Raw genomic sequence first — 27,563 nt, 5'->3', positions numbered from 1 at the left:
TGCGCGCACAGCACGCCCGGTGGGATGCCGCCACGAGGGGGATGCCCGCGCTACAGCAAAAACAGGAAGTTGCAACAGATCCGAAAAACCGTAACAGTGATGAAGGAGAAAATAAAAGCAAAACATATGTCCCCGCAAATTTGTTTGTTACTTGGACAGATGTCACTCTTAACAGAACAAACCCAACTGAAAGTAAAGCCCAGATCACCCTGAACTACAACTCAGCAAACACAAAGCGAGCTCTGCCCCAAGCTGCGGGGAAAAGCCAGCGCCACCAACGCGCCCCAATCAAGCCCTGGGACACAGAGCAGGCAGAGGGCCCTGAGAGCAGCCGGGGGCGCCTCTGGGCAAACGTGACAGGTGAGTCCGTCCCTCCCTACCCCTTCGGGGCCGCCTTTCAGTGAAACGGCTGCCAAGGACTCTGCAGAGAGAGGCCTCCTGAGGGTTTTAAATGCACTGACACTCGACCCAGGTCTCTGGTTCCCCAATATGGGCTCCCATGTGGCCAGAGCTCCTCCCACCCCAACTCCCCACCCACCATCTTACGGAGCTGGCAGTGTCCACTAACAACTGCCCAAAACCCTGTGTAGGCAACACAGGCTGCTCGGAGCTGGGCTCGTGCTGGGGTGGGGGCAGCTGTCCCAACTCATCCTCAGGACCCTAAGACTGATGAGCAGCGTAGCCAACGAGGCCACCAGCACCCCAGTGCAGCCTCCGCCAGGTGGCCACGGGGCCCTGAGCGCACGGCCCACCCCAACCCAAGGACAGCCAGGCCCGAGCAGGGAGGCTCGTGCACCCAAAAGCCAACTAGGAAGAGATGGCCGCCAGGTCTGGCACCATCGGCCCCACAACGCCATGCCGAGTTGACACAGGCGGCAGGAGGCCTGGCCAGGCCAGAAGCAGGCCTCTAGGAGCCTGAAGACTTGTCACCTCCATGGTAAAAACGCTTTCCCTAAACAGAAAAATGGGCCCTGAGTCGGCTCTCCCTCATGTTCCTCCAGCATGAAATGTCTGGAAATACCGTGTCTGACACCTGCGGAGGCACTGTCCTCTCCAGACCTCGAACCCAGACCAGGACGGCCACGTGCCCATCAAGAAGGCGACACACCTGCCAGCCCCACAGGGCTGACCTCCTATCCTGCAGGCCGGCTCCCCACAGCTTCAGGGCCAGAGCTGCCCACTCCCAGAACCCCCGCCTGGGAGGCGTCTGCGGCCCAGGTGGGTGCACCGTGGAGCAGCCCGGCAGGCAAGGCCCCGGCAGACCTGCTGGCGACGGTCCAAGACAGCGCCGGGCGTGATAGCTGCGCGGACCCCAAGGAGAGAGGCAAAGGGGCGGGAGTAGAGGACAGTCCCCCAGAGGGACCATCACACCTCAGAGACTGGGAGAAAAGAACCCCCCTGGGAGAGGGGCTCTCTTCCCCTAACCCGCGGCAGTGTCCACGTCCAGGCCAGCGGGAGGAGAGGCGGACAGTCCTTCAGGGAGCCCTCCCCGCTCCTGCCCACCTCATACAGATGGATAACAGCACAGACTGACCGGCACACCCCGGGGCGTGTGAGCTGGCCACCCTGCCAACCCGGTGGAGATGAGGCAGCCCGCCGCCCACCCCAGGCCACGGGCAGAGCTGAGGCGGCCCCCTCCCCGGCGTAACTGTGCTCAGAGGTGTGCCCCCATCACAGCCACCTCTTGTCTAAGCAGAGAAGGCCTCTCGTGGGGGCTCCGGCACCCTCTGCCCCACTCACAGAGAGACTGAGAAGTGTGACCACCCCAACCACACAGTCAACAGTTTGCCAAAAACCACTGTCGATGTGGCGCCTACTTGGTGGGATGCTACTGTTGGGAAACAGAGGCCAGAAAATGCAAACAGCAACCACAAGGAGACCCAGCCGCACACCCACAATCCAAGGGGCAGCAGCACGTGCCGGCCGGCAGGGCGGTGTGCTGGAGCACACGGCCGGGGCGTGCGGGATGGAGCCGCTGCTCCGGAGAGCGGGCAGGCAGCGCCCGGAAAGCATAAACCTTCCCCGGCCACACGGCCAGCCCCCGCACCCCTGAGACACAAGCACCACGTCCACCCAGAGACTGCACGCCACCGTTCATGGAGGCCCAGCCAGGAACCACCCCACGGCCACCTAATGGAACAGTGTCCAGCGCGAGAAGGGACACAAGGACCACAGCCTGACGCTGAGACGTGAGACTGTGGGGAGGGCAGAACTGGAGCCACGAAGTAGGCCCAGGGGCTGGGGCTGAGCTCTGCCAAAGGCTGGGGAGGCCGTGTGTAAAACCGAGGCGTGGTGGTGACTGCGCGACGGCAAATGTTTTCTGCTGCCCTGTACACTCACACCGGGTGAACTGTGTGCCTCCACCAAACTGTCACAAGTGCAGAGGAAGAGACAGGCTGAGCCCCAGCACCTGCAGACCTCCCCACCAACCCCTCGGCCCCGAGAGCTGCCCTGACGCTTGTCCCCAGGTGTCCGGGGTTGCCAGGTCAGCGGGGCACAAACTTTTCCCAACTCAGTCCCCACCCCTGCTCTGACGGAGCGTTGGTGGCCCTGGACATGGTCAGGGTCCCAGAACCCAGAAGGCTTGCAGCTCCCCTGGTTCCCAACAGCCACGGCCCCTCAGCCCCGCCCAGTCGGGCAGAACCCAGATCCCACTCCTGCCCTGCCAGTCAGAGGCCAGCACACCTGAGCGCAACCAAACAGAACAAAAGCACAAAACTTGTGATTAGCTGAGGTGGAGTGAGAGGGAGGGATGGAGAAAGCAGCATGAAGCTGGGGACACTGAGCTGTTACCAGGGGGAGAGGACATCCCGCCACCAGCGGCCAAGGGGACTCCTCGGGAAGGAGCGGCTTAGGCCAAAGCACAGAGACAGGAAAGCACGTCCCCTCCGGGCACAGGAGGACCAGTGCAGCTACAGGCGCACAACGGGGCGGGGCAGGGGCCACAGGTCCCCGACCCCAGGCAGGGAAGCGGCGGGAGCGGGAGGCTCCTCTCAGGCAGCGACGGGCAGCCCAGTGAGGCTGTCCCATCGGCCACAGACATGAGTCCGCTCTCAGGGACGGACCCGCCAGGCAGCCTGGGCGCTGCTCAGGCAGGGACACGGGTGAGGACGAGGCTGCTGTCCACGGAGGCCTCCCAGGGAAGAAGAGGACAGAGGCCCCGCAACTCAGGAGTCAGGTGCCGGGGGCACCGGCCAACACCAGAGCCTCATACCTGCCAGGGCATCCACTCCCTCCCTCACCTGCCACAGCCACTGTGCCACTGTCACCCCTCCCTCCCTGATGCACCAAAGGGCCCTGTCATGATGGACGGCAGAGCTGATCGCAGCAGTGGCGACCCTTCTGCATGGCCCTGCACTGGGCACCAAAGGTGGAATTCCCCCCACAGAGACCCCGACTCAAGCTGCACCTTCTTCTTTCAAATCTCTTTTGGTTCCTAAAATAACTACTAGTCATTCAGCAGCCCTGAGAGGTGGAGCAGAGAAGGAGGGCTGTCCTCAAACCAGGACAACAGCTGGACTCTGCCAAGGGGGAAACGGGCCCCTGACGTCCAGGACACAGTCCCAGACACAAACTCCGGTACTCACGGGCCAGATGAGCCAGGAAGGCCTTGCGGACATGAAGTGACCAGGGCCAGAGTGCAGACACAGGGGTGGAGATTCTGCGTGGCTCTGCAGTGCCCAGAGACCCCCGAGAAGAGTCCTCCCGGGTAGTTCAGATGAGGTCAGACCTCAGGCCGCTCTGCTCAGACAGGGAGGGAGGGCAGCCCCACTGACTCCCTTTGGTCAGAGCGAAGGACTGAGAAGTCAAGGGCCAAAGGTCACCGTGACCCACTGTGACCCCACAGCTGTTCTCCTGAGGATGGAGCTGACTTCTCGTTCACTCAAGGGAGAACCAAACCTCCTTGAGCCTGTCGTCAGCCCAGGAAACCCCCTCCTGCGTGCGGGCATCAAGACCAGCTGTGGGTGCAGCCGGTCCTCCCTGACCCACTCCAGATCGTCACATCCCCGCGCGGCCCAACCAGCTCCCGCGGGGTCTCACATCACCGGTGCACGGAGGCCGGCCACCCCACACCTCCCCAGAGCCAGCCTCAGCCCCACTCCTCCTGCTCGCCGCTCCCCACAACTGAGCCGCCAGGCCCCCGCCGCCGCCCACGCAGCAGACCCGAGGGGACGCCCTGTCCCGGGACCACTTCTGTCTCCCGAAACGAACCTTGTAAACTCAAATTTTAAGTTTTAGAAAACTGCCAGTGCCCTCTAAACTCTCGTCAACAGAGCCAGGCAGATGCAGGGACCAGGAATAAAGAAGGGCCTGGAGGATGGCGGGAGGTCCGAGGTGCTTCCCCAGACCAACAAGGGACGGGGGCCCCACAGGCGCGGGGAGGAGCAGGCGACCCCAACCTTGCCCACTCCAGAGTCACGTAACTCATCGCGTGATGCCACTGCGCGGTGACTGCTCTCATCACCTCACCGCAGCCAGCGGCCCTGGTGCTGCTTCGTCCTCGCGCATCACTAATATGACACCCAACGGCTCTCTCTGCAGTGTCTTCGCCAGGACGGCGTGTGTGAGCATCCAAGCTCCCCCATGAGCTCAGGGCCACGCTGGGAGGGGCCCGGCCCAGCACCGGCCCTACAGAGGAGCTCACACTGGCACCTCTCAGGCTCAGACAGAGTCCACGTGCCCCAAGTAACCACAGCAGCAACAGAAGGTAGACCTCGGGAGTCACCTGTGCTCATCTGGGGAACCTGCCACGTTCTCTCTGAGGCCCCCCTCCCTGGGCCCTACGGTCACTCCCCCTAAGCTAGCTTAAGTGGGAAGGGCCCACACAGAAACACGGGGAGAGCAGGGAGAGTCCACAAACATGGCAACAGACAGGCGACCGTGACGCCACTGAGACCCTCCGCTGCCTTCCTGACTAGACTCCTGGACCCCGTTCCTCCCAACAGGAGATGCCGCCGCCCACCCCCAGGACAGACCCTGAGGTGGTCAACATTTAAGCAGCCATCACGCCCCAGTCCCTTAGCGAGTCCCGCCCTGCCCCCAGGCAGCGTCGTAAACGGCTCGTGTCAGCATCCTCCAGGGCTGTCCAGCAGGCCTTCCGGCGGTGTGCACATCACCGGATTCCAAACATGCAAGATATTTGAGACTTTAAATCTAAGAAGTGCCTCCCCCACCAGTAACCCTACCCCTCCCTCAGCACCTCCAGAGCCGATAAAAGGAGGAGACGCTGCAGATGAAAGTGTGCCCTCGGCAGCCCGCCCAGGACAGGGAGAACAGCCGCCCGAGACCTAGGACGTCGGCAGGGGACCGGGGGCAAAAACCGCCTGCAAACTGGTTTCAAATTCCAACCGCACAGAGCTTGTCAGACTGCAGGACGTGGACAGGGTGCAGGTGCGGCTTGCTGGCGGCTTCTTCAGGTGACCAGGCTGAGACCCTGTCTCCTTGGGCCCTACTGCCCTAGGGACAGGCCTGGTCCCAGTTCTGTAACTCCCCCATCAGAGAGGACATCTACAGAGTCCCAAACTCAGGCAAGCAGACCAAATTCCCACAAAGTCCACTGAGATTGCAGCTTAGAGGCAGTAATGCCAGAAGAATGCAGAGACACCTCCGCCGTGGGCCATCCCGGTGGAACGAGGGGCCAGGAGTGCCCGGAGGGAGCCTGGGAAGAGGCCCGGCCTGTCAGCCCCACCCCTGCCCCAGTGCCCGGAGCCGGCTTGGGGGTTTGGGGGGCTGTCTGAATAGTAGAGACACCTACGCCTCTGAAATTTGGAAGCCCCAATGTCTTTGACAAAAACTGGTCACTGCTTCATGGCCTGGCCTTATGCACGAGTTTCCCGAGTGATGGCAGAGTTAGAGGGCCGGTCCCCATGGTGCTGCTGGCTGGGCTCTGGGTCTGGGTCTCCGTCCTGCCTGCTGGGCATCCGCAGAGAGACGCTAGTTAAAACACCTGAGTCTGCAGAAACTACCCAGAAAGCCAGTGTGGCTGGAGACGGGCGGCCATGACGGGAGGAGGTGAGAGCCAAACGCACATCTTTGCAGAAAGACAGAGAAGACTGAGCATGGGAGGATGTGGAGAAATCAGTCCTCCCGCCCTGCTGGTGGAAACGCAGAATGGGGAAGCGGCTGGCAGTTCCTCAAAAGGTTAAACGCGAGTCACCAAAACCCAGAAGTCTTCACCCCGGGAACGTGCCCAGGAGGAGTGAAGACATCCACACACAAACTCAGGAGTGAGTATCCACTACAGCCCAAAGGTGCAGACTGCCAAGCGGCCGCCAGCTGGTGAGGGGGGAGCAAGGCACAGCCCAGCCGCACAGCGGGACCCGCGCCATGCCGACCGGAGTCGGGCGCTGACACACGCTGGGCTCTGAACGCACGATGCACAAGGCCACGTGCATGACTCCATTCATGTGAAACATCCAGAAAAGGTAAACACACAGAGACAAGAAGTGGACTGGTGATGACCAGGGGCTGGGTTCAGGGGAGATAGAGGGAACCGGCCGGGGTGGGGTGGCTGCTAAGGCCACGGAGTTATTCTTTTTCAGGTACAAAAAAAAGTGCTAAAACTGACCGTGGAGATAGCTGAACAGCTCTGTGAACACACTAAAGGCCAGCAGATCGTACACTTCACGTGACGCCATCATCAAACAACATTCCTGGAAGAAGCAGAGGAATCCATGCTGTCAGAGCAAGTGAACAGGACCGGGATGGATGGACGGCCCCGCACAAGGTCCCAGCAGACCTCACCTCGCCCTGAGCTGGAGTGGGTGGGGGTGGGGAGGAGAGGCAGGGACGGCCCCACACGCAGCTCTGAGGTGGAGGAGACAGAGGACACCCTGTGGTAGCTGGAGGGGACACGGGGTCAGGGAGCTTCCCAGGTGGGATGGGAACCAGGCCACCAGGGCACAACTGAGGGCGCCGAGGCCCCGGCCACCCCGCCCAGCCCAGGGGAGGGGCTTGGGGGCCACCGCACAGCGCTCTGCAATCTGCACAGCGCTCTGCAATCCCCAGGTGGGGTGGAGAAAAAGGCAAACCAGCTCAAAATTGACATGCAGCTCCGAATAAGCAACAGGACAGGGCCCTCCAGGCAGACACCCAAGAGCGAGCTGTGCTCTCAGAATCCTACCGCTTGGCTAAGTCTCCTTCCCAAGAAACAGCCTTACCATGTAAGGGTGGGACCGAGTTTTGAAACCACAGCCTGCAAGAATTCACCTTCTCAGTTCACTTCTAGCAAAAAAGAAAAGAAAAGAAAAGAAAAAAACACATAAAGAACCAAAAGCTAGAAACCTCACTTATGGAAAATCCAGCCGTCTCAAGCAAAACAGTGAGCTGTGCCGCCCAGCCACTCCTTGTGGGCAAATGGGTGGCAACAGCTGGGCCCCGCGTGGGCACCACGGAACAGCCTGGGGCCCTCCGAGGCCAATCTGGAGACAGCACAGGCAGCCCCAGCCACACCTAGGCCCCACCAGGGAGACGCTCTTCCCCGCAGGTTCAGGAGGGCCCCCAGCTAGGACAGGGGTCCTGCGGGTGAGGGTCCAGAGCCCTGGTCAGGGTTGGACAGGCCACACAGCTACGCCCTTAACAGTGTACACAGTGGGTCACCTTCCACCCTCTCCGTCCGGGCGGGAGCGCTGTGTGACGTGTGATGACGTCATCCTCTAACAGCTGCTGCCACTTTCTCAGCCCCTGCCCCTGACACGGTAAATACTGGTGTCACGAGCTACACGGCCGAGAACTCTTCGGGGTCCTCCGTGACTCCTAAGAACGCAAGGGTAGAAGTTTGAGGACCAATGTAAACATGTCTTCTTCACCTTTGTGTATGACATCACAGGGGGAGGAGCACCTGATGGGCCTCTGTGGGGACTAGAGCAGCCACGCCACCCTGGGACCCGACAGAGCCAGGTGTGCTGACAAGAACACAGCAGCCTGCCAGATAAGACGCCCTCTGGGTCGCAGGATGTTAGGGCCAAACCGTGGTCACAGTTCACATCCAGAGCTTCAGGGAGTCGTGCTGGACGGGGAGGAAGTGACAAGGGATGACCACGAAACTGCAAAAGCAAACACGCATCACCTGTCCCATGTGCACGAGAGGGAACCGTGTCCTTCCCAGCAGGGCCCGTCCGCTTCCAAGTCAGAGCCCTCCTCCTCGGCCCACGCCCTCCAAGGAGAGGCCACCGGTGCCCACTGTGAGTCCTGGTCGCACAGCAGAGCTTGGCTTCCAGATGGAGAAGCCTGGCAAGAACGAGTCCCTCCCCAGGCCTGGCCACCATCTGAAGACAGTGTCTGTCAGCATGGGCACACGTCACACAGAGAGAGTCACTGAGCAGATCTTCCGAAACCTACAGTAAACCGAGGAGTTAAAATTTCCTTCACTCAAGAATTTGCTGTTTCCACCCACCAGGCTTCCAAGGGGACTGGTTAACGCCCACCCCTGCCTTTCCACACCACTGAGGAAGGACGGCTCCCGCCCTCTGGACCCAGCTGCACACAGTCAGAAACCCACGGGTTAGGACAGATACAGCAAAGACATCTTGCAGAATTAACCTGTGCACTGTTCATCAAAATAAATGTTCCTTCCCGATATAAACATGATGCAAAACCCCACACAGACTTTGAGAAAAATGAACATTCAGAGAGACCACGTTGCTAAACAAGAATGAATGAAGTTACCCATTTTCACATCAACAAGAAGTGTGCGTATACAGTCAAAACACAACAAAAATGCTAGAACTAGGAATCAAAGATTACTGGAAAGAATGTTTGCACAGCAAAATTCTTTTCCCTTTGAGACTACAGTGCCCCACCATGCTTCATTCTCCTGACATTTCTGAGGCTTTAAAGCCACAACTAACGGATCTGAATCATCTGAGTGAAACCATGTTCTAGTGGATGTTACTGGAAAGCCGAGAATAGAACGCTAAATATATAGACACACACCCATAGCGAGCACTTTTGTAGAAAAGGATCAAACACGAAACTAGATAGAGTTGTCCTGTCCGTGACAGTCAGAGGGCAAGCAGCTCATGTCCAGCAGGGAAGTGTAATACATGGCGCCCGGAAGTCAAAATAAGAAAAACGCCAAAACAGCGCCTACCTTTCATTAATAAAATCACACCTTGCCTGTCCATGAACTGAGCCTACTGAAACTCTTACCCCAAGCTTGCTGCCAGCACAGGGAGGCAGGGCAGAAGCAGGGATGGAAGTGGCGTTTGCACCAGTGGTCTGCACCCCGAAGCGGCCACCCCACTGCTGACCCAGGGAGGGCGGGGAGGGCAGTGCGAGGCCACCTCAGGCTCCATCTGGGCCATCACACTTTTTTCTTAAACAAGCACGCCACTTGGAGACGCGTTCTGCTTTATTTGGGTTGGCAGCGTAAGTACCAACAGCGGGGTGGCACCGTGGCTGCAACGCCGAACTAGGTCAGCCTCGGCCTGCCTCGGGAGCGTGGGGAGCACCGGGCCTCGGCTGGCACTTCTCCCAAGGGCCTCGGGTGCCTGGGTGGGAGGCCCCAGAAGGTAAAGGCCTTGGACTGTCAGCATCCTTTTTTCTGGCCTTGAAAAGCTTCCCGCATCTTTCTCTTTAATAAACAAGAAACATAAAGTCCTCCAGGGCTTTCAACAGAAGCCCCTTGTTTGCAAACTAGAGAGATACTAAGTTACAAGGTAAAATGAGGGCGCCTACACCTCAGAGCAGCCGCAGACTGCCAGGCAGACAGCGAGGCAGGCGGACGAGCAGCGCCAGGGCCACTGAGGGTCGGGAGTGAGAGGCCACAAGTCAGAGATCCGGCTTCGGGAGACAAGGGCTGGGTTTTGGTGACCAGGGCTCAGGGCTGAGGTTCTGGGGTCAAGATTCGGTACCAGGGTTGGGGCCAAGTTCAGGGTATGGGGTCCTCAGACTAGGGGTCTGGGGTCAGGATCTGGGACCTCGGACAGGGATGAGGACCGGGGTTTAGGGACTCCGTAGGGTTCAACCTATGGAGTCTGAAGGCCGGGGCTGGGGGACCAGGATTCCAGGGCTCAGGGCCAGGGTTCAGGGCTGGAGTCCTGGGTCCCGGGGTCCCAGGGCTCAGTGTCCAGTGTCTGGGGTCCCAGGGCTCAGTGTCTTGGTCCAGGGTCCCAGGATCCGGGGCTCGGGTCCAGGGTCCGGGATCCGAGGTCCCGGGACTCAGTGTCCGGGGGCTCAGGGTCCGGGGTGTAGGGTCCCAGGGTCCAGCGCCACACTTACGTCGTCGAAGAGCGAGCCCACGTTGGCCGTGACCAGCAGCACAGCGGTGCCCGAGGCGGACGCCTTCCCCGCCATCGCGGCCTGGGCCGGGGCGGCCGCTCGCTGGGAGCCGGCCGGCCGGGGTCTCCGAGGGCCGCGGCGTCAGCTGCGCCGCGGGGTGGCCCCGGGGCGCATCGCGGGCTCGGCGGGTCGGGCCGGGCCTGGCCGGGGTCCGGCCGCGCTCGTTCTCGCTGCTCCGCGGCCTCGCGCCCGTCGCTCTCCGCCCGCGCTCACCGCGGCCCGCGCGCAGCCATTAGGATCGCGGCCGCCGGAGCTCCCGCAGCGCCGCCGCCGCCGATCGCTGAGGCGAGGCCCGCCCGGGCCGGGGGCGGGGCGAGCGGGGACGGGGCGGGGCCTCGGGGGCGGGGCTTCGAGGGGCGAGGCCTGCGAGGGGGCGGGACGGGTGAGGGGTAGGGCCGGGTGAGGGGGCGGGGCTGGCGTGGGAGGGGCAGGGAGAGGCTGGGTGCGGAAGCCAGGCAGGGCCTGAGGGGCGGGACCTGCGCGGGGCGATCTGCGTCGGCCCCTGCCGCGTTTGGCCACGCTCCTGTCACTCAGCGGCCTCCCCGCCCCGCCCCGCCCCGCCCCGCCCCGCCCCGCCCCGCCCCGCACACCGACTCCGCCCTCCGAACCCCTGTGACGTCACGGGCCTGCTCGGAAGGCGCGTCTTAAAGGGGCCGCGCGCTGCTCGAGACTCCGACGGGGCGCGCCTCCTTGAGCCTCTGTGGTGGGAGTGAGTGGTCCTGTGAGGACCGCACTGGACCTGCAGAGGGGAAGGCCGCGAGGCCGAGCCGCCAGACCGGAGAGCGCTCCAGCCCACCCGCGCCAGGCGGTCTGCAGTAATGAAACGGCCACACTGGTGGCTGTAGACGTCCGGACTGTGCAGTGAAAGGTGACAAATAGCCGCCAACACAAACGCTGGCACTAGGTTCTATCCACCAGGTAGCGGCAGGTGACAGTGACCCCGTGGCCGAGATCCTCTTGCCCGCGCGCGCAGGCCACCTGTCCACCGCCCTGGGGGGGACAGTGTCCACGGAGAACGGGCCCTACCTGCGCTCTGGATCGCACAAGAGACGTGCGCACTGCTCCCTTAGGGCAGGTGACAGGCACCGCCTCCCAGGGCGGTGCGGGTGGGCGCAGGCTCGGCGGGCTGCAGGCCCTGCAGGGAAAGAAGGCATCACCTCCGCCTGGTGACCCATCAGGACCCTGCCTGCAGCGACCCCTTAGCCTGACAACCAGACCCCGCTTCACTGAAAACCACTGTCCTGTCATTCAGCAACTATCAGCTGTGGACTAAATGTGTCCCCCAAAATTCATGGGTTGAAGCCCAACACCACCCCTCCCCTCCACCCCCTGTGGCTGCATGTGGGGATGGGGCCTCTAAGGAAGTTAATGAAGGTTAAATGAGGTCATGAGGGTGGGGCCCTTTTCCAACAGCATTAGTGTTCTTATAAGGAGACACCCTGGGGCACCTGCTGTCCCCACAGCCTCCCACCCTGAACAGAAGACAAGGAAGAGGTCATGTGAACACACAGCAAGAAGGTGGCTGGCCGTCCACAGACCAGGAAAAGAGCTCTCTCCCTAAGCAGAGCTGCACCCCTGGCTTCCAGCCTCCAGAGCTGCTGCTGAGGCTGCCGGCTCTGTGTATTCTGGTTCAGCAGCAGGAGCATCTCCCATTTAACTTCTTTGCAAAAGCAGCACGTGCCGCAGATGCCCTTAGCAGGAGCCAAACGTGGGGACGTCTCTGAGGCCTGGAACCTGTTTCCTAAGAGGTGGTATTGCTGTTTCCTCCCTCCCTCTCCTGCCCACAGTGGCCCAGGAATGCCCATGCACACCTGCACACAGGTGCTCGCATATATACAAACTCACCCGTTCTGAGGCTGCACCCGAATTACAGAAAACTAAGCCAGAGAGCCCCCAGCCCCTGCCCCTGGCGCCCCTCAGAGGAGCACCAGACCTCTGGGCTTCTCAACGTGGAGCCTTCATGGCTCCAAGATGTCACTTCACCCCTCCGCCATCTCTCTCCAAGCCACCAACAGGTCCCTACCCAGCAGACGCCCTTACCCTTCGCCAAGGGAGGATTCGCAGTCCCAGAGCCTCCCACTGAGTCAGCAGGCCCACCAGCTTCTGAGACTCCACACGGCCACCCCTGCTGGGTCACACCCTCAGCTCTGCAGCTCCCTCGTTCTTCCAACTCTCCACTCCCTTCACTGCCAACCCGCTCCCTAAAGTCCACCAGTCTTTGCTCCCAGGGCCAATGGGCCCCTCTCTTTCAGGCCCTCAAACCAGGCTTCTTGTGCCCACAGTCTACTGGGGCCATCCTCACCGCCGTCAGGAGGTCACCACCATCTCCTGACTCTGCCCTGTGCCCGGCTGTCACCCTGGGAGGAGCATCCCCAACCCAGCAGACAGCAGCAGATCCCTGCTTCACCCCTGCTCCGAGGCTCACACTCCACAGGCCCACGTAGTAGCTCATCGGCCCATGGCTGAGTCAGGGCCATGGCAGCTTTGTTTGTCTCTGTGCCCCAGAGGCGACTTGATTGGCTTCCTCTGACTTGTCAGGCTTCTCACATGCCCCTTCCTCTGTCAGATCCCCCCCAACCCACCCACCACACCCCTTGTGCCCCCAACATCACCCATCTCACCCAGAAACCAGGCTCTCATTCCCCTCTGCCTGTTGACTGCCTCCCCTCCCCCACCACACAGGTACAGCCTGTCACAGAGAAACACTCCGTAAACGTGTATCACGTGAGTCAATGACACCCCAGAGCCATCACCACGCCCAGGGCCAGGGCTGCCCAACTTTCAGGGAGACGTTGAACACTGACGTCACCCGGGTTAGAACCACATTCACAGAACCGCTTCTGCTTGGTGCTCTTGCTCTTTGCCTTTGGAATATCGCTCCATGTCTGTTACCTTTACCAAAAGAAGGGGAAGGGGAAAGTTCTCAAAGCCCACTTACCTGGCTTCAGGAGAGGCCTGGCCCACCTGGCATCTGGATGCAGCCCCTCAGCGTTCATGGGCAGAGGAGGGGAGTGGGGGCAGCCAGAGCTGTGACATGAATTCCTTGGAGGAGCCAGCCCACTTCGTCCAAACCAGCCCACTTAGCCAGTCACTCTCCGGGCTCCCGGGAGGGAGACTGACCCAACTCTCTGGTTAAACAACAATGTGCTGCAAGCTTTTTCAAAAAGGGCAGCACGTTGGCCACTACATATCACATCGGTACTTAGTTTGAGGTAGTAACCGATTTACATCTGAACTCAGATTACCAGATGGTTGAGAGGTTGACAGCTGGGATTCCTTGCCCACAAGCTTAAAAACTACCCTTCAGCAGATAGCTTGATGGAGGGAGGGTTGGATGGATGGATGGATGGATGGATGGGTAGGTAGGTAGGTAGGTAGGTAGGTGGATGGATATATGGATAGATGGCACTTTGTAGTTACAAAATGTGTTTCAATCATTTAATAATCAGTCTTCAATACCCCTGCCATGTGGGTCAACCTAATTCCATCATATATAACACTGGGTTAACTGACTGACTCAAGATAATTTTCTGTAAGCAGACAGCCTGGTTGGACGCGGAATGAAAGGAATTCGGGGCTCTGTCCTCTTTTTGAGGGTCTGGACTCGGTCGCTTCAGGCAGAGGTGTTCCTGCCGTGAGTCAGTTAGTGGGCATTTTATTAGCTGACCTCAAATTCATCCGGGAAGGGAGGGCTCCTTTCTTCTGAACTATCTGGATCCCTTCCTCGTTAATCAGTTTAACGGTTGCTGTCCCTCGGCAGGCGCTAGTTCTGTGTGAGGTGCCTTACAATCCTTGTTTTTCGTCCTCACAGCAGGCTTACGAGGTATGTATCTCTGTTTTATGGGTAAGGAGACCGAGGCTTTGAGACCAAAACGCTGGCCACCTTCACACAGCAGTAAGCACAGGTGCCGGTCCCCGGCAGCATGGCGTGGCCTTCACCTGCACCCAGCCATCTCTTCACTTATTCATTATTCCTCCAGCTGGTTTTTATTGCACACCTGCTCTGCGCTGTGCGCCACTCCAGACACCACGGAAAGGCGGTAATGTCGCCGGAGGCCGAGATTCCCACAGGAGAGCAGGCGGGAAACACGTGCCGGTCACTGGCTTAGGTGGCCTTGTGCCAGCTTACTGGAAATTTCCTCGTGCAAGTCACATGCTCCTCACAAAATGTTTGAAAAAAGGAGAGCTGTGGACAGAGTGTGAGGAGGAAGTGCAACTGCTCAGGGTTTCTCTGCAGGTCGCCCGGCACTGTTAGCGTTTTGGTGGCATTTCTGCCGGGGGTGTTCACACTTAGCCGCATACCCAGCGCTGGTCGTGCTGACCCCTCCCTCAAGCCCAGCACCATGACGTGAGTGGCTCTGGCAGGACCGAACACTCTCTCTAAGTGAGCACTTTGGGATTCACCTGATTGGGGATGCCCTCGCGTTGCAAGTTTAGGTTGTTTCCAATTTTGCACGATCAGGTAATCAAATTTAGAAAAGGTATTTGACAAAATTTAACCTCCTTTTTGTGATTAAACACTCCCAACCGACTAAAGATCAAGGAAACTTCCTAAATTTGAGAAAGTGACATCTGAAAAATTCACAGCTAACGTGTGCTTCCTGCTGACAGATTCAACGCCTGCTCCCTGAGCTCCGGAACAAGGCAAGGGTGCCCACTCCCACCTTCACAGAACTGAGGATCTGCTGATGCAATACTCACGTGAACTGAAGATCTGCCGATGCAATACAGTAAGAAAAAGAAATAGAAGGCACACAGGTTGGAGACGAAGATGTAAAACTGCCTTTGGTTTCAGGCAAGCTGATCATCTACATAGAAAATCCTTAGCAATCTACAAAAAATGTCACGAAATAAGTGACTCTAACGAGGTCACGGGACACAAGCTGAGAGGCCCGGGCGCGCTGAGCATCTCTCCCAGGCCCGGAGCGGTGTCCACAGCAGGAGCTCACAGGGCACCCCCGCTCCAGCAAATGGAGGTGACTCACTAACCCGGAGACTGGGGCTCCCATGGCAATTCAGAACCTCGACAGTGAGAACACGTAGCTCTCGGACAGAGAGCCCTCGTCCACGGGCCGGACGCTCCGCCGTCAGCGGGACTCCTGCCCTGCTTTTCCCAGGCCCACGGTGACTCCTTTATCTGGTTCGTTCCTAATCCTAACAGCGCCATAATTGTTCCCCAAATCCTCCTAAGGTCAGAGGTGGACCTGTGCAGCCTGGGCCTTCCGATCTGGACCCCTCGCCCTGAAACCGCTGACCCATCCCGACCCCACTGGCGCCCTACTCGGGGGGCGGGGGGGGGGGAGCTGTCAGCGCTGTTTTCATCCCCCTGGACTTTGGAGGAAATTAAAGAGTGCGTTTTGGTTTCTCGCGCAGAGTCTTAGTTACCTTTCCAATCAGATGCATCTGGGAGCAGGAGGCCTGCTGTCTTGGGGAGGCAGTTAGCTCCTTTCCTTTGGCAGAAGCACACTGTTCACAGGGCCAAATGATTTCCATAAAATTACGCAGGCGGAAACGTTGGCGGTAGGGACTGCTGTTGGGGCAGGCAAGTGCCCGCGTACGCATACGCGTGGAGCTGTCTAGGCCGGCTCCCTCGGGTCACGCCAGTCCGCTAAGGGGCCCGCCAGCCAAGGGTTAACCCTTTATAGCGAAAAAGACACATTGGTTCCAGAATCACTGACTCCCAAAGGATACCTAAACCAAAGTCAGGAAGATGACGCAAGGAAAAGCTGTCCCTGAGTGGGCAGTGCTCTCCTACAGCTGCCAGAGCGCGGCCGGAGCGCGGCCGGAGTCAGCTCCGTCTGGGCGTAAGCGGAGAGCGCAGCTCTTACTCCTCCGGTTCGTCCTGTTTGGAAGATGTGCCAACTCTCGCTCCAGTAACCAGCATTGCTCACATCAAATCCACAGCCTCCAGTTTTCAGCTCGGATGTACTTGCTATTTCGCAACTTTGTATTTAAGGAGTCAGCTTTCTGAAGACTCATCTCCACTGTCCCTCCTTGGAATCTTCGGAAGAACTTAAAAAAGCCTAACTTTGTTTTAAAGGAGAAGCCCTCGCACGTGTGTGTAAGCCCTTCATCGAGGGTGTTTCGTGAGCTTTGCCTTCTCCCTTTCCTCGGGTGTCTAGCTAGGGCTGGGGGGTGCGGCTGGCTTTCTCCGTCGGCGTATAGAGAGCAGAAAGGAGACTCGCCCGGGCCCGCAGTGGGAGTGGGTGGGTGGGTGGACGGGCGGGAGGACATGCAGAGGATCTCACTAGGTGGAAATGGGTTCCTGAGAAGACGCTTCCTATTCAGCGCTGACATTGACAGTGGCCTGTTCAAAGTTAAATCTCACCACTCAAATGCACTACGTGTTTCTGTCTGTTAAAGTGAACTTCTCAACAATTTGTTTTTTGCCAACCAACTACATCTTCGCTTTGGGAGACCCTCTTAAATAACTTACTGTCAGCTGTATTATTTCCTCTGTTTGTAAGGTAAATGGCAGAAACTGTAGCTATGTTGCCGTCCATGGCCAGCTGTGGTCAGTATCTACCAGTGCAGGAAAGAAGCCGGGTGGCGCTGGACCGAGTCCCAGACGTTAGTTCTGGCGGTCGGTGGTCACATCTCAGTCAGCTGACAGCAGTTTCAGCAGCAGCTCGGGGTGGAGGGGGAAGTAGGCATGGAGGTTGTGCTGCCTCCCTGAGACTCTTCACGCGGGGGTTTGCTTCTGGAAGGAAGGGTGATGGAGTATCACTTGCAAGGAGTGGGGAGAGACAGAAGGAAGGAAAGAAAGGGAGGAAGGAGGGAAGGAAGGAAGGAAGGAAGGAAAAACAATGGGTTGGCCACCATGACCCCACATGTTTGAGGACAGCTACTAAGTCGCTACTCAAAGCCCCATCTCCTTGTGACTGAAGATCACGCCCGCGTCCTCCCTGGTGCGGGCGGTCCCTCTAGGGTAATCTCAGACACCGGCCTCACCTCTGTTACAAAGGCCATGTGTCTTCAAATCTTCTTCTATTTAAAGTATTTGCTTACTTCTAGGCAGAAACACCCTACTGAAACAGCTTACTCCTAAAAACAGGACTGTCTTGAGTATAATTATAATTAAGACAGGACTACCTCCTCACTCGTTCCACTAGCTACTCAAGTTCACCATTTCATATCTCAGAAAAATTCAAGTCCAGTAAGAAAAGTTAGTAAAACCCAAGTATTTCATCTCCTTATTTGTATTTTTGTTTTTCAATTCCTCTATTAAACAGAACTATGCCATCAGTAATACGAAGAGGGTTCTGATATGACACAAGGCATTCTTTTATTTGCAAGTTTTTTACTTTCCTCTTAATCATAAAGGTAAAGTATGTTGACATCAGATGCAGGCCTTTCTGTTGACGCGAGGATGCTTGTGTAGCCTTCAGTGCAATTTCCTTCTTTTAGTTTTAATGTCGCGCGTGCTTCTTAGATGCACCCCCGGCGTTCCCGTCTCTTGTGCTGTCATCAGGAATGCGGCCGTCTTCGGTCACACAGTCAGACTGCTGTGGTCTGTGAGTAAGACATACTGCTCATCTAAGCATAGATTTGAAATTTTAAAACCATGGTTTCTGGCTTTCTCTCTTTGACTATTTGGTAGATGTTCTCTTGGACTTTTCAAGCAGGCAGTCACATTAGCCAATCTGAAATGACGGCTTTAATGCTATTTAAAGCTGATGTAAGATACACCCTAGAATGGGAAAACGCATGACATGTTTTTTTCCAAACCACAAATACATTTAATTAAACTGTTTACTATTTGAAATGAGTCCAACACAATATTTGGTTTACAACATGCCCCATCATCCATTTTTGAATGCTGTGCCTTGAGTAATAAAGCATTTCAAGTAATTCTGTAGTGAGAGGCCTTCGTGGCAGGTGCCGCTGGCCTAGGGGGGTGCTCAGCCTCTCCTGCGCCGCCTCGTCTCTGGTCGCTTTGCTCTGGTCACCTGCTGCCTTTTGCCAGGGCTCACCTGGGCTGGCAAGAGTAAGATGCCCCAAATCTAGCAACTGAATTGCAGACGGTACAATTACCCACTCGGCAGCTGGTACCCTCACCTCTCAACCTTTAAAATGAGTCCAGGATCAATGAGTGGAATAGTCGTGCTAATTAAGATTCATTCAAAACTAAAAGCCTGCTTAAAACTGCAGATTCCACCGTTTCCAGCCAAAGCCCAGGAAACAAACCCAGCAGGAGCCCCTGAAGTCCGGGACAGGGGAGGTGGGGGGACAGAGAACCATGTCCCAACCCCCACAGGACTCTGGGCCAGCTCCTCCCGAGGGCCCCTCTGGCACTGTGGTGCTTGACCCAAGGAGAAGGGCTCCTCCCCTCCCCAACTTTGGTGCAGGGCGGGGTCCAGCTCCCGGACCCCTCCTTCCTCCATCCGGACACTGAAGCCAGCAGTGCCTGGGCAAGGCCTGGGGGAGGCCACACGGGCGTGATGGTGGGGGCAGGCGCTCCCAGAGGGGACACAGACTTGCCTGGGGCAGCTCGGGGGGCAAAGAGCAGGGCTGGTTTGGGTGGACTGGGGTCTTCCCAGAGCTCAGAGCCTGAGCCAGCACGAGCAGGCAGCTGACTACACTTCTGAGCACACGCACAGTTTAGAGAACGCCGCGATCCTGGTCCAGGTGAACCGCTGCTTCTGTGCCAGGACTTTTGGACCCAGTTCCTCATTCAAGCCACAGAGCGCTGATGATGGTTCCTGGGATCAACCCCAGCTCATCAGGGGTGCTGAGGAGAGAGGTAGCGCCTGACCCTTGCCACCCTAGGACTTCGACTCACAGGCTCGCTCCGGCTGGACCTGGGGAGAGAGCACAGGGCCCAGCCTCCTGACCCATCTGTCCTTCATCCAGCAGAGTCCACTGGGCTCCCCCAGCCAGGTCTGGGACGCCCACCTCCCTTTCCTGGCTGACTCCTGAACAGCAGGTCTTCCCAGGGGACACCCAGGGCGGGACCCCACCTCCACTGTCTGCTGGGCTCCCCCAGGGGCCCCCGCCTGCTCTCTGCCTGCGGGAGGGAGGCCAACTCCCTCCATGCCTTCCCTCAAGCCCAGCCAGGCTCGGGCACCCTCCCTGGCTCTGCTGGCGCCACAGACTGGCCTGGGCTGGGCAGGCCCAGGGACTTCACCTCCCCGGGCTGGCGGACGAGACAGGCTTAAGCCCCCTCAGCCCCACAATGCAGAGGAAGCCGTCTGCAAGCACAGCAGAGCAGGTGCCGACGGGCAGACGGACAAGCCTGGAGCCTCAGGCACAGAGAGAGACCGAGACCGAGGGGGCCTACTGATGTCGCGAGTCCTGCCTGGAGCCCCCAGGCTTCTCAAGCCAGCCTGACCTGGGTTCTGCTGTCACCCCCAGCCACTCACATCCACACATCAGCACCTGAACCGAGGTGCCTGCCACGGCCAGCCTCGTCCACCCTCCTCAGAGGGCTCCCCACCGGGGCGATGCTCTCTGTGGTGACCCCTCCACACACTGGGGCCCCTTGCACATGTCGGGGGCACGGGGACAAAGTCCTCAACCGCTGGGCTGTGTGACAGTCTGACTGTGACATCCCTGTCATGACCAAAACCAGGACAGAAGGAGGGCAGGGCAGCCAAATGAGGAGCCGGCAGCTCTTTCTGTCCAGAAGCAAAGGGCCGGTGTTCGTGAAGTGGGTCATGAAATACTCATACGACCAGAAATGATGCCTCCAGAAAGGCAGCATGGGAGGCGAAGGAGGGGACCTGCTCGGTGGATGAGCCCCGTTTGTGCCAGCACAGAGAAGGCGCGGCTGGGGTGTCAGCTCAGGTCCCTGAGACATCCCCCAGGCACGGGTGGGTGAAGGGGCTCAGAAGGTGACCGGTCCTGCAGGGAGAGAGGAGGGGATGGCCAGACAGAGCCCAGGGACTGCCTGCAGGGCCACAACCACACAGCCCAGGGCAGGGAGAAATACCCCGGCCGTTCTCTCCCTGGTCCTCCCATGCACTGGACCCAAGCAGAGGTCGGCAAGCAAGTCCGGGCTCAGCCTCTGGGCCAGAGCGAGGGGAAGGGCGGGGTGGCCAGAGTGAGCATCATTGCTGCCCCGGCCCCCGAGCTCCTTAAGCCACTCTCCAGCCACTCCGACTGGGCAGAGAGGGGATGCCACATCTCCCAGGCCTGTGCCCACACTGTCTGGCTCTGCAGGGGCAGGTGGCCAGGCTGGGGATGGCTCTCCCGTCCCATCCCAGGGGGTCGCCTGGTCAGCTGCTCCCCGACGGATTCTCTCAGGGCAGACGCACACTAGCCCATATGCAGCAACAGAGGCGTAAACTTCGTTTCCATCCGTCCACTTCCCTGCAGACCCTTCTACCAGGAAGACAAACGGAGTTTGTGTGGCGTGGCACAGGGTGTGGACAGCCCAGCCCAGGGGCCTCAGCTCCCAGGAGCCCCACTCCACCTGGAGCAGGAGCTCAGAGCCTTTCCTCAGCTTTCCTGCTCACCTGGCAGGAAGCTGCTCCGAGGCCAGGCTGGCTCTGCAGGGGTCCCGCTCCCTCCAGCCAGCAGGGCCACGCCCTCCCCACTGGGACCTGGGTTTGTACCGCACTGCCTTCTGCGTGGGGCTTGCCTGCGACACTCTGATGTCCTGGTTCCTGGGGTGCCGCTCCCCAGCCCCAAGCCCCCACAACATACCCCCAGCTGAGTCATGGGAGGGACCCTCTCAGCTCCTGGTCAGCACGGCCTCTCTCTCCTTTCCACAGACCCAGGCTCTCTGCCCACCAGTGGGGTCCTGGGGCAGCTGGTTCCTGCAGCCGGGTGGATTAGGGAGGCCAGGGGCACAGCACTGGGATGGAGCAGGGAGAGACGGCCGGCAGCTCCCAGCACCACCGCCGTGCAGCCGCGCTCAGGGAAATGAGACTCAGAGAATGACCTGGAAGGACCTTGGTGTGGTCAGCCCCACAGCCACGGAGTGGGTAGGGGAGGAAGGGGAAGTGGGCTGACGGGGAGGGGCGGAGGAGCCTCCTGGCAAAGACAGGGCCGCTGCCTCCTGCCTCCTGCTGTGGGGAGTGTTTGGTCCCCAGGGCAGACAGGAGGACAAGGACCCCAGGACCTTGCGAGCCACCAGCCTGCAGACACTCTGCCACCCTGGTGGGATGCTCAGCCCTGTGTGGCTGGTGGCATGAGGCACCCGATCAGGCCCAGACTGACCCTCACAGGTGTCCCCATGTCCCCTGCTGGCCCTTCCACTTGCTCTAAACCAGGCTTTGGGCGTCACCTGCTTCCAGGCCTGGAGAGTCTCGTCAGCATCAAGGTGCTACCTGTGACCAGCCTGGCTAGGGACAGGGGCTCACCGTTGCCCAGAAGGGGCCAGCTCACCTGTCACCTGTACCTGCAGAGCCCAGGGGTCCTCTTCCAGGCTGTTGTATGGCCTGAGAGGCACCAGAGAACTCTGCCAGGCTCCCCTCCGCACCCCAGAGGGGTCTTGTCCACTTTCCTGTGGACAGGAAGGCAGAGCCGTCCCGGGACACCGCCCTCAGGAAGGTGAGCCCTGGGGGTGGAGGGGACACGGGGGCTTCCCGTGGGCAGCCTGGCTCTCGTGGGCTGACAAGGAGACCTACCGCTCTCCCCTTTCAAGGATGTCTGCAGGCGAGGGGGCCCCTCTGAGGGGCTGGGAAGCTTTGGGACATTCCTACAAAGGATGTGGTCCTGGCTGGCCGTGTGGGCGCTGGCCTCCAGGTGTCTCCCCTCGGCCCCTGCACGACATTGGCAGACAGCTGCAGCCCGTGGCCTCAGTTTCCGTCTGTGTAGGGGTGCCCCGTGGTAGTTCAGCCGCCAGGATTGCAGGGAGGACAGCGGCTCGCAGGCAAGGGCCTCAGCCAGCTGCTGGCGGGCACTGGGTGTTTGTTGGGTTCAGTCTCCAGTTTGAGCTCAGCTGCTGGAAGAGAGTGTGAGGGAGGCAGCCCTGGTGCCACAGCCCTTACGTCTGTCTCTGTGCTGCCTTCTCCTCATGCACAACCTCCCATCCACGGTGAAGAAAGTAACTTTATGGAGCAAGCCGGCATTCACTCGACTTTCAGACACAAGCCTCACATCACAGAAAAGGAGAAGTGCTTCCCAGCTGTGTCCGCCCCCTCAGGGCGCTGCCCGCGGTCCGGCCTGCCGTCTGCAAGCACGGAGACTGCTTTTTAACCTCAGAAAAAGGCGAATCAGAGGGCCGGCTCCAGGCTATTTTAAGCACAGACTTAAAAGTAAAAGCAGCTGGAGAGTGAGAAGTTTTAGGAACATTTCCATTTCCTGGAGTGATGGAGCGGAGAACCTGGCAGGCGGGCCGAGCAGCCTGAGCCCTTCGCTGGCAGAGCCGGGCTCCAGGCCTCCTTCACCAGCCCCCGGCTCAGTGTGTGGTGCGCGCTGGAGGCCGGCAAGCGGCCCGGTCTGGCAGGCCGTGCCAGGTGCGCGGTGACTCATCAGGTGGGGGTGCTGGGTGGATGCCAAGGCGGGTGTGTCCACAGGCCCCAAGCTGCCGAGGACTCAGAGGAGAGACGGCAGCCCTGCCCTGACCCTCTCAGAGCTGGCCGGGCAGTGCCCATGTGGCCAGCTCTTCCCCCAGGACCACCTCGAGGGCCGAGGCCACGGTCCTCAGTGCGGCCTTGAGCCCCTCCTGATTTCCTCTGCTGCAGGATGCCCGCCTGGGAGGCCTCTGGCTGGATCTGAGGAATCTGCATCCTTGGCCACCCTCTCTCTCTCTGTGTCCCCACCGCACCTGTGCAGGTCCCGGGCTGGCCTGGCTGTGTCCAGCGTCTCTGGAACTGGACACCTAGACACAGACTACAGGGCTTGGGGTAGGGGCCTCCCCTAGCGGGGAACTCCGTGAGTCCCTCGAATACCGTGAGCTCCCTTATCCTGCGTCCAGAGATGGGTCGGCGCTGAGGGACCTGCTCTGGTTCCTGAAGGGCTTCTGCACGTGGGAGCCCAGAAGTTCCCACTCAGTCGCCTGCTCCCCGGCCAGCACCTTCCTGCGTCCGGCACTGGGTGCTGGCTTTGCTGGGTCCTGACCCTGGGGCAGCCCCAGCAGGGCAGTGTCTGTTTCAGGGCCACCTCCACCCACGGCCGAGTTCTCAGGCCACAGCGGAGGGGCCAGGCTGCCGCAGGCCCTGCTCCCCAGGCTTCAGCTGCGGGGCAGCTCCCAGCCAGGGCTGAGAGCCCAAGGGACTGGGGACGCTGGATGTGGAGCTGGACACCTGGGGAGGTGGTCCCGTCAAAGCGCCAGCTGGGAATCGGGTGCAGAGCTCCCGCTTCCCCCTCAACCCCCTGGAGACTCATCACTGTGGGCGCGCCACTTCCACGGCAGGCGGAGGGAGCGCTCGGCACGTGCACGTGGCTGCCCCCATTGTGCGACGTCCGCAGCCCGCACCGCCGGCAGCTCTGAGCCTCCGATGGACTTGTTCTCGCTGACGACTGGCCAGCGTCCCTGCAGCTCAGATCTGCCACCCTGCGACCCTCAGCACAGCGTGGACGGCTGACCCTCTCCCTGCAGGGCCAGCACCCGCACGCCAACCGGGTCCCTCCCGGGGAGGAGGGTTGACTGCTCCATGCGGTCTGCCCCACTGCTCACGCTCACCGGCGGGCGTGATGATTTCAGGGGACAGACAGGCGCGATCACCTGGCAATTCCTTTCAGGCCACAAATTACTTTTTCAGAGGGAAAAGCCTCATCTTTGCCAGAAGGCCTGGGAGGCAATCGTGGAAATTATTTCTTCTCTCAGGATGTCAAAGGACTGCGGAGGGGCGTCTGTCTGGAAGGGCCCGCTGTAGGGTGAGCACATGGGCGGGAGGGCAGAGGCCTCACTCCCGGGGGGCCAGTCCTGACCTCAGCCACACAGTGTCCCCATCATCACTCTCGGTTGGGGGGGGGGGGAGGAAACGTGCCTCGGGACAATTCCATGAGACTGTGACGCTGTCTCGTGCTCCCTGGAAGCTGCCATCTCTGGGCTGTGGCAAACACCCATGACCTACACACCTTTTTGGCCACTGACTTATGAGTCTCTCCTCATGAGAGTCTTGTAAGTCACAGCATCTCCCCGACCCGGCCCAGGGGCATTTCCGGATGGGGCACTTGTGGGGGTCCCTTCTCCCAGTGGGGCTGAGTGTGGGCTGGGCGAGCCCTGCCAGCCACTTGGACCTCATCCTTTTTCTTTCCAGAAATGGAGCGGGTGGCTCTGCCCCAGGACGTCCGGCCGTCTTTCCTTCTAAGCTCAGACGTCCCCTCTGGCACACAAGTGCTTTCTTGTGCCGCTGCATGGCTTTGCACCAGAGATGACCACGTGGATGGGGTGGGGACAGCCTGCTCTGGGGTGAGGCCAGACTCCAGGCCTTAGGGCAGTCTCCCCCCGCTGAGGGGTCTCCGGCATTGGAGCTGCTGGGCCCGGAGGTTGTGCTGGCGGAGTCCGGGCAGGGCCTTTCTCAGTCACTAAGGCCTCTGGTTACGAAAGTGCCAGGTCAGATGGTGGTCAGGGGCCTGAGCCCTCGGGTGATTGATCCGCTGGCCCAGCAGCGTCCAGCCCACAGGTGGGCCTGGCGAGCATGCCCTGCAGTCAGTCTGTGGGCTCAGAAGTGAGCCCAAGCGTCCTGGGGAGGGACCTCAGAGCACACGCTTCTCGTCCGGCTCCTCACAGAGCCGCCTCCGGGGCCAGCGCTTCTCCACGGCCAGAACGACCACCCTGAGGGCCAGGACCTTCAGTGAATGGCTCGGGGTGCCCAGGAGCCGTGCTGGCCGGGCTGCTGCTCTTCTGGTGGAAACAAGCCAAGCGCCTGTGTGTTTGGGGGACCCCTACACCTTGAAGTGGCTGGAGCTTCTGCAGGCTCCTTGGCTGTGACTTCTCCTTGAGATCTTTGCTCACTTGGAATAAGGGGCCATGTTTTCATTTGGCATCCTGGCCTGCGGGCTCTTTGGGGGACACTCCAACCTTTGAGAAGGGCCAGGAGCCCCCCAGAATGCACCACAGAGAACAGAGGAAGAAGGGGGCTTCTTGGGGGCAGTTCAGGTGGAGGAACTGCAGCGCCTGGGCCCGAGGTGGGAGGGATGGGCTTCGGTGTCCAGGGCGGGATGCCCAGCAGCCAGTCCTCCTTTGGCCAAGTCCCCAGCTCTTTCGGGGCCCTGAGAAGAAAGCACCCTCCCCCCAAGAGGAGGGGCTCTGTCCCAGCCTAATAATAACTCTGGCGTGCTGGCCCAGCCACCAGGCTATTTTTAGAGTCCCTGACCCAGCCCACGTGACTCAGCCCATGCTGGGACAAGAATGTCGCAGGATGGCTGAAGGCCATGATGCTCTAGGGACCGAGCGTGGGCAGGCCAGGCCCGGGGCACAGGAGGGCCGGCCAGCGGAACCCTCCTTCCTGCCTCGCGCCCTAAGCCATGGGTGCCCTGGGCGCCTCCAGCCCTCTGCCCCACCGGCCTGTGGCTCCCTCCCTGCAGCGCCCGGCTCCTCCCCCAGGCCAAGCATGGAAAATCTGATGTCAGAATTCCAGCCTCAGCAAAGAATGTGGCCCGACCTTCACCTCCTGGGGAGCCAAGCCCGAGGCCCAAGGGGGCTGGGCCGGGTCTCCCCCTCCCTGCAGGCGTCCGGGCCATGGGGGCCACCCTTCCTTCTCTCCACCCTGGCCCCCACCGTGGCCCTGGCCCCACTGGTTCTGGCGCCCTCACCCTGGCACTGGGCACCTGAAGGTGCCTCCCGGAGTGTCCCTGGCCATCCTGCCCCCAGCAGCCCAGTTCCTCCGTGTGGCCACTGGCTGGCCATTTGTCACTGGAAGGGTTTCTGGAGCAGCTCTCTAGGGCAGGGTGGAGCGGGGGAGGCGGACTCCTGTTCCAGCTCACATCACCGGACCGCCTGGCTGCGCAGAGGCCCTGATCCCATCCACTCCTCCAGGAGGTGTGTGCGGGGTGGGGGAGGGCGGAGTCAGCACGGGAGCTGCGTACATCCATGTGTGCACATGTCTTGCTGTGTATGCGTGTGAATGCAGGCATGTGCCAGTGTGCACGCTCTGCTGTGACTGCATATGTGATGCACACGTGTACCTGCTCACGCGAGTGTGTGTACACACTCCTGTGTAGGTAGGAGCAGGCTGCCGTTTCTTCAGCATCTTCTGGTCCCACGGAAACAGCCTGCAGGATGTCCCCTCTCGCTGTCACCTCCCCCCAGCAGGAGGTCTGGATAGGCCCAGCTGTCTGAGGCCCCTGGGCTGAGAGGGGACGAGGACAACACTCTCAGCTGGGGGCCAAGGCAGAGGCCCTGTGGGGACACTGGGCTCGGCAGTGGGGTGGGGCATTGGGGTGACTTTGCAGTGGGCAGAGACTGAACTGGTGGGGCACCTGGAGGTGGACTCAGTGAGCCAGTCTGACACCCCAGAACCCTGGTTGGAAAGAGCGGTTCTTAAAAGGCCTGGCCCCCAACTTTCCTGGCCCCTCCTTGCGGTTTGGCCGGCCGTCGCCTCAGCAAACAAGAGAAGCAGGTGCCAGGAAAGGGAAGTGGCCAGAGTGCCCTGCCTCCCGGGCTCTGGGAGGCCGCTTGAGCCCCAGTCTCCTCACCCCCAGCACAAGGTGCCGCTCCGGGGGCCTTCCAGCTGCAGGCGCACCCCGTCCTGCATTTCCCAGGACGCGGCATCAGGAGACGCAGTTGCACTGGTCTTGGCCTTGGACTCATGGCCTCTGCCTTGTCCACTGGTTGTTTTCTCTGCTTCGAGTGTTAGGACGCTGTTATTTAGGGAAGAAATTACTTCCTGAAGATGGATAGTAACATAAGATTATACCTTGTTGATTCTGCATCCTTTTTTTTTTTAAATTCCTGTGTGTCTTTCATGAGGTAAGAGAAAATAAAAAGACTTATAAGAGCCATTTTCTAGAATGAAAGCATTATGTTGTTTTTCATTAAATTCAAAACTACCTTTCATTTAGTGTCTGGCTGCCGGCCCCTGTCCTGGACTTCCTCTTAAACTTCCCGCCAAGACAGAGAGAAACAAAACCCCGTAACGCCTGGGACAGCCAGGGGTCACACTCTGCTCTGAGAATCTGGCCGGACTTTGTGCTGCCTCGAGACGGGCAGACATCCCGGAAAGTGGGGAGTGGGGCTGGCGCTGCTGCCCGGAGGGAGCCGCACCCAGGGAGATGGGCGGCCGTGCGCGCGGGCTCCGGGTCAGGACCCCGGCCTGCGCCAGCCCGGCCGTGAGGGTTGCTTTCTGTGGCTTACATGGAGACCTCAGCCGCTAGGAATTAACGCCAGTGCTCCGAAATAGCTATTGGGTCAGAGAGGCCAGAAGACTGCAGCCCCGGGGCACGTG

The 27,563-nt window shown here is 59.9% G+C and overlaps 1 protein-coding gene and 2 long non-coding RNA genes across 8 annotated transcripts in view; 1 reads left to right on the top strand and 2 right to left on the bottom strand.

Moving 5' to 3' along the window:
- The window catches only part of INPP5A (inositol polyphosphate-5-phosphatase A), a 157,522-nt gene extending 146,999 nt beyond the window's left edge, over positions 1-10,523 (bottom strand). Inside the window, exon 1 of one of the 4 annotated variants that reach the window (XM_064488576.1) lies at positions 10,222-10,523. In XM_064488576.1, coding sequence (XP_064344646.1) covers positions 10,222-10,296 — 75 coding nt within the window. In that variant the 5' untranslated portion in view covers positions 10,297-10,523. The remainder of the gene's footprint in view (positions 1-10,221) is intronic. The other 3 variants (XM_064488577.1, XM_031462056.2, XM_010998311.3) reach the window with 3 other exon arrangements.
- Positions 62-9,128, top strand: LOC135321852 (uncharacterized). 3 transcript variants are annotated; one of them, XR_010382030.1, is made up of 3 exons: positions 62-360; positions 4,543-6,425; positions 6,543-9,128. It is a non-coding gene; the product is annotated as an uncharacterized LOC135321852 (long non-coding RNA). The 3 variants fall into 3 exon arrangements; XR_010382031.1 differs by lacking the exon at positions 62-360 and having other exon boundaries at positions 3,460-6,425; positions 6,543-6,727; positions 7,829-9,128; XR_010382029.1 differs by lacking the exon at positions 62-360 and having other exon boundaries at positions 3,460-6,425.
- Positions 10,524-17,619: 7,096 nt separating the features above from the next.
- Positions 17,620-21,122, bottom strand: LOC135321879 (uncharacterized). The gene is made up of 3 exons (XR_010382067.1): positions 20,929-21,122; positions 18,763-19,082; positions 17,620-17,971 (listed from the first exon to the last, which is right to left on the bottom strand). It is a non-coding gene; the product is annotated as an uncharacterized LOC135321879 (long non-coding RNA).
- Between the last annotated feature and the right edge of the window lie 6,441 nt (positions 21,123-27,563).

The sequence above is a fragment of the Camelus dromedarius genome, chromosome 8 (genome assembly GCF_036321535.1).
Source record: "Camelus dromedarius isolate mCamDro1 chromosome 8, mCamDro1.pat, whole genome shotgun sequence".
Lineage (NCBI taxonomy): Eukaryota > Metazoa > Chordata > Mammalia > Artiodactyla > Camelidae > Camelus > Camelus dromedarius.
The sequence above is the reverse complement of the archived record's forward strand: the minus strand, read 5'-3'. Positions and strand labels throughout refer to the sequence as shown.